This window comes from Hevea brasiliensis, chromosome 7 (assembly GCF_030052815.1).
Source record: "Hevea brasiliensis isolate MT/VB/25A 57/8 chromosome 7, ASM3005281v1, whole genome shotgun sequence".
NCBI lineage: Eukaryota > Viridiplantae > Streptophyta > Magnoliopsida > Malpighiales > Euphorbiaceae > Hevea > Hevea brasiliensis.
The window spans coordinates 4,443,921-4,455,328 of NC_079499.1; the positions used below are offsets into that span (position 1 = coordinate 4,443,921).

Consider the following 11,408-nt stretch of genomic DNA (forward strand, 5'->3'; position numbering starts at 1 on the left):
ATTTTTTTATTACACTTTAAAAAATTTAAAAGATACAAAAAAAAAAGAATTAAATGGGCAGAAACGACGTCGGGTCTAAAAATTCAAAACAAAGCGCAGCCGCAGCAAGCAGAAGCAGGGGCGGGAAAGAAACAACCATGGCAGAGCCGCAGAGGCCTTCAAAGATGATTCCATCTTATCTCTGTTTAACAAAAGCTATCGTTTTCTCCGCATGTTTGTGGCTGGACATTTAAACAAGCACCTTGCCTCCATAAGCAACTTTCCCTGACAAATGACCTGATAGGCCCATTGGATGCAGTTCCATTGATCTCTATCTGCCGGAAGCCTCAAAATATTAGAGAACAAAGGTTTTCTTTCTTACCTGCCTTCAGTTAAATTGTATTTTTAACTTTAATGTCTGAATCTTTTGTTAGAATGTTCCTTGTGTCTGTTTTCTCTTTATTATTGCTTATCTGCTGAACTTAGGGTATTTTTGTTATGAAGTTCTGTGGAAAATGCTTTAGTGTAATCTATCTTGTGATGTTAGTTTTCTGTTTTGTTTGGATCCGAAAACCCTTTTGAAAGTTCTATTATAAGTTATAATTATACAGATTAGGTGTAATACTCATGTTTGTAGAATGTAGTGGACTACAAATCCATGAGAACAATGAATAGGAAATTCATTCCATTATGGTTCTACCAAACATGCATTAAGTGTTTTGACCCAACTTGCAATATGGTTCCTTCCCTTGATTTTAATTTTTGAAAGAGTGCTATTCCCATATGGTGAATCTATTGCACAACATGCTGATCCCTGCTTACCCAGTAATAGGGAAGAAAATAGATTTATGGATGGAATCAAATATGCTGTATTTACAGACAAAAGTATTCGATTATTAGTGAAAAATCAATATACTTTTAATGTCTAATTAGGATCAACTAAGACAGAAATAAAGCATTGAGTTGAACTCTTCTTTGATGTCAAGGTAATAGCTGTGAATAGCCATAGACTCCTGGGAAAGGGTAGAAGAATGAGACCTATTATGGAACATACAATGCATTACAGGCACATGATCATTACGCTTCAATTGGGTTATTCCCTCCATTTTTAGTAGAAGCAATCTTCTCTATGTAATGTATTGAAGGACAATGGAACATAATATCAAACTATGAAGGTTTCAGGGTGTTGAACACAATATTATTCACGTATGTGGTCTAAGTTTAAAATAACAAACTTCCTAGCAAACTATGTCTTGTAATACATCCATCTTGTTCTTCAAAATGCTGAGGTGTCTACGTTCATAGAGGACAGCATTGTGCTTAACCCTGGTCATTGCTCAAATTTAGTTTATTGAGCTTTGTACCAGTGAAAAAGTTTAATGTGATCTTCCCAATCAATTGATTGCTAGAAAGGTCAAGATTCTGTAACTTTGTCAAGTTTCCAAGCGCTGGTGGAATCTTACTTGACATCATATTTCTAGATATACAAAAGTATGAAAGATTTATGCACTCTCCCCAGTTTGATGACAAGACAACTGAGAGCTTGCTGTCACCAAAGTCTATAAACTCCGGCTTATAGGGTTTTGCACAATTTTCAGGGTCCCAAACCGAAGAATTGCACTAAACGGAAGTTATTTTGATACTTTGGTTTGATTCTGATTTTCCACTAAGAATCGAACCAGAATTGTACCAAGATTGAACCGGAACCGTACTGAGAACCGAATTTATACATATATTTTTCTATGATTTTTTTTAGATGTATTATATACTTTTAATATAATTATATATATTTATATATGTATATATAATTATGAACTAAATATAATATAAAATTATATTTTATTTCTCTATATTTTCTTAATAATTTAAGTTATAAATATAATTCTTAATTATAAATGTACGATTATACTATATATATGCTAATTCAAAATTATATTTGTATTAAATATTACATATTTGATAAAGAGTGAAAATGTTTATTATATGGTATACTTATGGTATACATTAACACATTTACATTAAAGAAAAAGCATCACATTTACTTGACTTTTTTCAATTTAAAATTTTTTTTTTTTACTTTTGCTACTCGCCTCATTCAAGCGTGCGCTTGTGTTTTGCGCCTTGCGCCTAGGCTCCAGTATCCCTTGGTGCCTTAGTGCGTCTTGAGCCTTTAATAACTATGTAATGAAGGCGAGGTTCCATGCAGTTGTTGTCACTCAAGTCAAGCTCTTCTAAGCTTTCCATGTTACCTATTTCAGGAGGAAGAGTTCCATTGAGTTGATTTCCAGAAAGTCCTAATCTGATCTGACTTGACAGATTTCCAATCTTTGAAGGGATGGAACCTGTGAAAAAGTTGTTGGCCAATTGAAGTTCCAGCAACTTAGATAAATTTCATATTTCTGGAGGTATTGAATCAGAAAGTTGATTATGAATAGGTACAGATAGTTGAGATTATATAGGGTTCCAATTTCTGATGGGATTATTCCAGATAAATCATTCACTTGGAGTTGCAAAGAAATGAGTTTTGACTAGTTGGATAGGAGATATGGATGGATTTGGCCGGATAAAATTCCCAGTTCTCTGGTTTGTGTTAATGGGGCCAAGGAATAGGCAATGGACCTGTAAGGTTGTTTGAATATAGCTCAAGTGAGGTTGGTATTCAAACCAAGTTGTTCTGGGATGCTATAGAACTTAGGCCTGCTCATGTAAGATTTAAATATCGAAGCATCCTCAGGTTTCCTATTGAAGAGGGTAGTGGCCTATAAAACTCATTCTCATGCAATTCAAGCACATCAAGTTTTGACATGTATCCAATTTCCTCTGGTATAGTACCGTTCAGCCTGTTTATTCCAAGTGTCAGGTTTTGAAGCTTGGCATAAATTCTTATTTCTGTGGGAAACAGTCCTTCAAATGACTCTGCAGTCAAGTTCAGGAATTCCAGGTTTTGCAGATGAGTTAGTAGCTGCATTTGGATCTGACCCCTTGTCAGATCATCAGAAAGATCAAATATCAGCTTTGGGCACTCAGTGATAAATATTGCAATCTTCTTTAAAAGTATATATGACAGCCAATAGCTCTGTTAAAGATGCCATGCCATACACTTAAATTGAACCAGATCAGGATCCTCTAGGTAGTTTGCAGAAGGATTGAGCGCCACCTTTTGTAGATGACCGAGCTGACATGGAATTGGACGTGTAAGTGAATTCTTGTAAGGATGAAGAAAATGGATTTCTCTGAGGATTCCAATGTCTGGGTATTATATTTGTGAAGTTGTTGCTACCCAGACCAAGTAAGGCAAGTTTTGTTGCATTCTTCATTCCCTGAAATTTGAAAGAAGAGACTATTGAGGAAAATATGAGAATGGTACATGGAGGTTTGAGTTCGTTGGTTTACTATTCTTTCGTCTGTTGTATTTTTTTCTTTTGGATCTCGTATCATTTTGGAAGTACACCTAATATCCCACCTCATGAAGAGTGTCCAAAAGTTGCAGTTCTTCTAGTAAAAAGGCCATTCAAATTGCTACGCGTAATAGCTTTCTTAATGTTGGCTCGCAGAAACACCACGAGATGTTGATGGGTTTATTCAATCTGAGGTTTATAGATGTTTACACCTTGAATTGTATGCATGTGCAGACACATACACAGTTGCAGGCATGCAAGCATGTACTCAAGGCCAGAGTGTTTACGTGGCTGCACTTTTTTTACTGACGTCAAAATGACGAGTAGAGTCATGATGTTATTGATTAAAGTTGCACCTTCTGAAAGTATATTTTGCTATTGAACTTTGATGCGTCGATGCTGTTTGAATTTTTCTCCAGAAATGCTTGACAGTTTTCTTTGAGATAGAAATTTTACTGACGTAACTCGAAGAAAACAATTTATGATCCGAGTGGAATGCTTTTTTACCTTTATTTTTTTTAATTTTTTTTTTATTAGGCCCTGCATTGATGGAAATGAAGAACTGAAGAAATCGGAAATGCTTGAGGTTTCCTGAAATTGGTTGCTGCTTACGGGTGATGTCATCTGACTGCATAATATGAATCCAAAGTACCATTTAGTATGAAAGCGTAATGATTTTCCAATCATCTTAGGTCCCAGAAGCTTTCTAGATGGCGTTGAAAAGTCGATAAGCAGGTATGTTTATTCTACGTACAAACTCGCAAACATGAAACTTTTACTTTTTTTTTTTTTCAGTTTTTATTCTACTTAATTAATAACAAAGTCAAGGCCCATCAGATTGATGTTGGTGAAGGGGTGGATGGTAAAATCGTCTTTGTAGTATTGTGAGCACATTTTCATAAAGTTTCTTTCTTTCTAACATTCGAATAGGTTACTTCAAGCAAGCAAAGTCCTTAATTTGCCATGTCCAATATTGGGCAGTGCTGGAGTAATCAATGGCTAAGGTACTAATTTCATGCTTCTAATCTTTTTTTACCTGCCTAATTAAGTTCTTTAAAAAATGATTTTCTAGTCTTTCTATGTGCTTTTCAAAAGGTATTGGTCCCGTCATTTAATATATAAAATATTTGTGGGGCAATTGACATGCTTTTTCTACGCGAAACAATTTTGAAGTTTTGACTTTTCAGCTGTCAAAAGTTGACATTTGACTATGTAGGGGTTGGTATGCCTCGAGAATTCTTGGTTAGTACACACTGAGAAAATAAAATTCATCACACTACCAAACTTTTACTCAATCACGGTTAAAGTTAAAGTTTAAATATGTGATATGTAAAAATTCTCTGTTTTGAAGTGCAACTATATGGTAAACTTTGTGATGTCTTCTTTTTTTTTTTTTTTTTTTAATTTTTTCTAACTTTTTGGTCTCATGGAGAAGAAAAACTAACTACTGCAACTCAGTTGCTTGTCAAGTATGAGTCTTTAATTTATGGTCAACCGAGTTGCTTTTTATTGCATTTGATGTGAGTGTGCAAGTGGCCTAACAACTACAATAATAATGCAAGTGAAATTTCTTTAACTTTTCTCTAGGAGAAAGTTTGGATTTGAATTCTCATCGTCGCATACTGTGTATTATAAGTAATCAACTTAAGTGAGTGTTTAAATTCTTTGGAAAAAAAAAGTGAGTGTTTAAATTTGATGAAAAAGTAAAGATAGATTAACTTAGTTAGGCCTCAAATTGAATTCTCCCTGCAAATTATAATATTGCTTTAAGTCAATAGGCTTATCAACGGAGATCTCCATATATTTACTTGGTCGTCAAATTCATCCATGAACGTGTTAGTGATTTTAGCATATAATGGGATCACCTGCAAGTTACTTATTTATTTATGTTTTCCACTAAGAGGGTTCCTCTTTACTTCAAATATTGGTGCATATTTTTAATTACCAAATATATTATGTTTCATTTTCCCATGATTACTATCCCATTATAATTGACAGTGGAATTAAAAGCCTTCTTGCTCCTATCTAGGCATGCCAAATCTTTTTACCTGGCACTAATTTGTGGTGTACAGTGATTTGGGTATTTTCTATATATTATAATCTCACTTTCTTTTGGTCATCAGCCACAATCTACTAATTAGTGACTTCATAATCAGTGACCTTATAGAATCACTGTTTAAATGTCTAAACCTTCTATTTCTATTTCTCCTTTAAAGAATTAATATTTTCTTCATCCCTTATGAATCAAAGTGTTGAAACGTGACTAATTTTAGAATTGACATAGCTCAATTTTAATTTTTGTTTTATTTAAACATACTCATAATTATGAATATGATATTATTGAGTTTTCTTAAGTAACCAGTAGCATAAAACTATATTAGAAAAAGAGTCCCTGTTTATTTTATTTTATGATCATTTCCCTGTTTAATTTTTCGGTGAACAAAAACTAATTTACATACTGAGCATGCATGCAGGTAGCTCATAGCTCATGAAATGCTTCCATGGATTTTTTTTTTTCATCTCATCATTAAAGAAATTATTTTGATTGTTTGTTGTAATATATATATATATATATATAAAAGCCATTTTGAAATTGTTTTTTTGTTTAATGATATTCAAAAGAGTTTGATGTGAATCCATGCTCTTTATTCTATAAAAAAAAAAAAAATTAAAGGCTTTATTCTCATCATATTAAAAGAAATAAGATTCTATTTTTTTATAGGAAGTGATCACTCCCCAACTAGTACACTATATTAAAACATGACCCAGTTCGGATTTAAATCAAAATTCGACTGCTTAAATTAAAATTAATTAGAACTTTTTTAAATTGGATCAAAACCAAATTATATCATTTTTTTTTATCGATTCAATCTATTTTTATATTGAAATTATATTTTTTATTTTTATAAAAATATAAAATTTGATCATTAAATTTAATTAAACCGTATAAAATAAATTAGAATTAAATAGAAATTAAACTTGTATTGAATTCTAGACTAATATCGAGGGATATTTATTTATTTATTTATTTGTTTTTAACAGAAGGGATGTTTTTCAATTTAATCTTAAATTCCCAACTCTTCAAATCGGACAACGCCATATCTGCCCATGCAGAATGGGATCCAACTCACAGGAAAGCTGTAAACTTTAAATAACTTGAAGTTCTGCCTTGCATAAAATAAAATATTCAGACCAAAGAACTTGATGCCCGCAATAAAGAGGTCAGATTTAGGCGCTTTTGGTGGGGGGGCGAGGGGGCGGCGGGCGCGTGGGGTGGGGTGGTTGCAAGATGATTTAATTTTTAGATATATAAAAAATTTTCTTAAGAAGAGATATATAATTATTGAGAAAAATTTATTTAAATTTAATTTTTTATGAATTTAAAATATAAATATATAAAATTTATTTTTTTTAATATATAAATTTCATTATTATATTATATTTTGATACGTCAAGTTTGGATAAAAAATTTCTTTATAATTATTAAGGTTTGATTGCTAGGCTCTTTTGCTAAAGGATAAGCATTTCAATATTTGAATGTGCCTTGCATCTTTAAAGTCAACTCAAGAGGTAACATTAATTTAACCAGGTCAAGACTTGATTAATAGAGCCCTAGGCCCTTGTTGCAAATTTTTTATTTAAACACAGATCTTTTTCACTTGTAAATTCTAAGTCCTTTCTTTAATAGTCTTGTTTACAAAGATAAACTAGATGCTATTGGTCTAAGGCTTTCAGCGTCGGTTTCCTTTTTCCTCCCCAGATTAGTCTGTGAAGTACAGCCCAGATCTTATCCTCTGCTATCACTTCTCCTCTGCTATATAAAGAGTACAACCCATATCTCATAGCACCAAGTCATACAGCTAACCATGAGTATAACTCAAAAGCTTTCTCTCCTCGTTCATTTTCTTTTTGTGCTGTCTTTGCTTCCATTACAGATTACCTCATCACCAAGAACACAAGCAGAAGCTCTCATCCAATGGAGAAATAGCTTATCTTCCTTGCCTCCTTCTCTGAATTCCTGGTCCTTCACCAACCTTAACAACCTTTGCAACTGGACTGCCATTTCCTGCGACACCACTGGAACAGTCTCCAAATTAAACCTCTCCAACCTTAACATAAATGGAACACTCACCCAATTCAACTTCTCTTCATTTGTAAACATTTCCAGCGTTGACCTCCAGAATAACAATATAGGGGGAACGATACCAGCAGCTATTGGTAGCCTCTCCAAGCTCACTTACTTGGACTTGAGTGTCAACTATTTAGCTGGCAACATTCCTGTTGAGATGGGGCGATTGACAGAGCTTCAATATCTTAGCCTTTATGACAACAATCTCAATGGTACAATTCCTTATCAGCTCAGCAATCTTCAAAAGGTATGGTACTTGGATCTTGGAGCAAATTACTTGGAAGACCCTGACTGGTCAAAATTTTCAACTATGCCTTCTTTGATGCATCTTAGTTTTTTTCTCAATGAACTTACTTTAGGCTTCCCTGATTTCATATCCAATTGCCAGAACTTGACCTTTCTAGATTTGTCATGGAATCAGTTGACTGGCATGATACCAGAATGGGCTTACACCAATCTGGGAAAGATTGAGTATTTCAATCTCACTGACAATTTATTCCAAGGACCATTATTATCAAACATTTCCAAGCTTTCCAATCTCAAACATCTTCGTCTACAAAATAACAAGTTTATTGGTCAGATTCCTGAAAGTATTGGTTTGTTGTCTGGTCTTGAAACTCTTGAGTTGTATAACAATTCGTTCCTGGGGAATATTCCATCTTCTTTAGGCCAACTTAGGCATTTGGAACTACTTGATCTCCGAATGAATGCCTTGAATTCAACAATTCCGTCCGACCTTGGCCTTTGTACTAACCTCACTTACGTGGCCTTGGCCTTGAATCAACTAAGTGGGAACTTGCCCTTGTCCTTGTCCAATCTGAGCAAAATGGTCCATCTGGGTTTGTCTGATAATTTTTTAACAGGTGAGATCTCACCTTATCTTTTTGCCAATTGGACTGAATTGCACTCCTTGCAACTTCAAAATAATTTGTTATCTGGACATATTCCCTCAGAAATAGGACAACTGACAAAACTCAATCTTCTTTTTCTGTACAATAATACATTCTCTGGTTTGATTCCTCCTGAAATTGGAAACTTGAAAGATTTGCAAAGTCTAGACCTTTCAGGAAACCAGCTTTCAGGACCCATTCCTCCAAAATTTTGGAATCTCAAAAATCTTCAAATCATGAATCTTTTCTCCAACAACATCAGTGGAATAATTCCGCCTGAAGTCGGAAATATGACTTCCCTAATAAACCTAGATCTCAGCAATAACCAGCTGCAAGGAGAGCTGCCAGAGACCATTTCACGCCTTAGTTCTCTGGAGTCCATCAATTTGTTCACCAATAATTTCTCGGGTAGCATCCCAAGTGATCTAGGCAAGTATTGTACTTTAAAATATGCTAGCTTTTCGAACAACAGCTTCTCTGGAGAATTGCCACCTGAACTCTGTAGTGGTTTGGCTCTTGAACAACTTACGGTTAATGGCAACAATTTTTCCGGGTCATTGCCCACCTGCCTGAGGAATTGCTCAGGATTAACTAGAGTCCGGCTTGATGGGAACCAATTCAATGGATCCATCACCAATGCATTTGGAGTTCATCCAGAACTTGTTTTCATTTCTATTAGTGGAAATCAGTTTGTTGGTGAAATCTCACCTTCTTGGGGAGAGTGTGAAAACCTCACCAATTTACAGATGGATAGGAATAGAATTTCTGGTGAAATCCCAGCTGAGCTTGGAAAGTTGACCCAGTTGGGTGTTCTAACGCTGGACTCAAATGATTTGAGTGGGATGATTCCCATTGAACTGGGAAAGCTGAGCATGTTATTCAGGCTCAACCTGAGCAACAATCATTTAACAGGAGTGGTCCCTCTGAGTTTGGGCAATTTGACAAAGCTCGAATCTCTTGATTTATCTGATAACAAGCTGTCTGGGGACATACCACATGAGCTTGGGAATTGTGAGAAGTTATCAACTCTGGATTTGAGCCACAACAACCTATCAGGAGATATGCCTTTTGAACTGGGTAACATAAACTCTCTGCAGTACTTGTTGGATCTCAGCAGCAATTCACTCTCAGGAAAAATACCTGATAATCTGGGAAAGCTTACATTATTGGAAAATTTCAATGTATCACACAATAATCTTTCAGGAAGAATTCCCACAGCATTGTCTGGCATGATTAGTCTGTATTCTTTTGATTTCTCCTACAATGAGTTGACAGGACCTATCCCAACCGGTGGCATGTTCCAAAATGCATCTGCAGAAGCTTTTGTTGAAAACTCAGACTTGTGTGGAAATGTAGAAGGACTATCTCCATGTAATCCAGTGGCATCAAGTAGCAAACCCTCAAAGCATAACAAAAAGGTTCTTATTGGCATCATTGTTCCAGTTTGTGCCTTATTAGTGATATCAGTAATTATTGTTGCAAGTCTAATATATCGTCGCAAGACTGAACTCCGTGATGAAGAGATCAGAGGTATAAATAAATATGAGAGTTATGAGTCTATGATATGGGAAAGAGAAGGAAAATTCACATTTGGCGATATTGTTAAGGCCACTGATAACTTCAATGAGAAGTACTGCATTGGAAAAGGAGGATTTGGAAGTGTTTACAGGGCTGTATTGGCAACAGGTCAAGTTGTTGCAGTCAAGAAACTAAATATATCAGATTCCAGTGATATTCCAGCAATAAATCGCCAGAGTTTTGAGAATGAGATTCGGATGTTGACTGAAGTGAGGCATCGAAACATCATCAAGCTTTATGGTTATTGTTCTAGGGGCAGCTGCTTGTACTTGGTTTATGAGTATGTTGAGAGAGGAAGTTTAGGAAAGGTATTGTATGGGGTGGAAGGGGAAATGGAGCTTGATTGGGCTACAAGGGTGAAGATTGTGCAAGGAGTGGCTCATGCAATTGCCTACTTGCACCATGATTGCTCTCCACCAATTGTTCATCGGGACATATCTTTGAATAATATTTTGCTCGAGTCAGATTTTGAGCCACGGCTTTCAGATTTTGGCACAGCAAGACTGTTGAATAAAGATTCATCCAACTGGACTGCAGTTGCTGGTTCCTATGGCTATATGGCACCAGGTATATTAATAGTTGTTGTGCATTTATGTTCTGCAATATGAATTAATATCTAATAGCGCTCAGCAATATGAATTAATGGTTGTTGTTGTGCAATATGCATTTAGCACTCAGCAACAATTTGTTGGCCTATTTATTGTTATTATTACTATTATTCAAGAGTTTAAGCCCCTAACTTGTATTATATACAGTTATTTAACCATTAGGCTTACATGTTCCCTTTCTTTGGCTTCATGTGCAGAGCTGGCGCTCACAATGCGGGTCAATGATAAATGTGATGTTTATAGCTTTGGAGTGGTTGCACTAGAAGTTTTGATGGGAAGGCACCCAGGAGAGCTTTTATCTTCATTATCATCACTAAAAACATCAATGCAAACTTATCCAGATTTGTCTGTAAAGGATGTGCTAGACCAGCGGCTTCCATCTCCTACAGGCCACTTAGCAGAGGAGGTTGTTTTTGTAGTTGGGGTTGCCTTAGCATGCACTCGAACAACTCCAGAGGAACGGCCTGTCATGCATTTCGTGGCACAAGAACTAGCAACACGAACTCAAGCATACTTGTCTGAGCCGTTAGAGAAGATAACTCTTAGCAAGTTAACAGCCTTTCAAAGATAGAACATAAAAGGAAGTTTTTTTTTTTTTTTTAATAGGTTTGTCCAGGATCCTGCCTACCATTTACTGGATCATAATTAGGGAACTAAGTCTACCCCGAAATGATGCTCTACAGTAATGAGGTGCACATCCCCTTCATGTGTAACTAGTTACTAGAATGAGGATATATTTGATATCATGTACTAATACTGAAGTTAAACTTCAACTTCAACCACTAGATTTTGAAATATTCAAAATATGCTGCATTAACATTCTTTA

At 35.3% G+C, this 11,408-nt stretch overlaps 1 protein-coding gene and 1 long non-coding RNA gene across 2 annotated transcripts; both read left to right on the forward strand.

Annotated features, from left to right (window-relative positions):
- Positions 1-83: 83 nt before the first annotated feature.
- On the forward strand, positions 84-5,709 carry LOC131181486 (uncharacterized). Its single transcript, XR_009150000.1, has 3 exons — positions 84-347; positions 3,915-4,112; positions 4,308-5,709. It is a non-coding gene; the product is annotated as an uncharacterized LOC131181486 (long non-coding RNA).
- Positions 5,710-7,077: 1,368 nt separating this feature from the next.
- LOC110657597 (MDIS1-interacting receptor like kinase 2) lies at positions 7,078-11,408 on the forward strand. Its single transcript, XM_058149807.1, has 2 exons — positions 7,078-10,541; positions 10,780-11,408. Exons 1-2 carry the CDS (start codon positions 7,244-7,246, stop codon positions 11,151-11,153), a joined length of 3,672 nt encoding a protein of 1,223 aa, XP_058005790.1. The 5' UTR covers positions 7,078-7,243; the 3' UTR covers positions 11,154-11,408.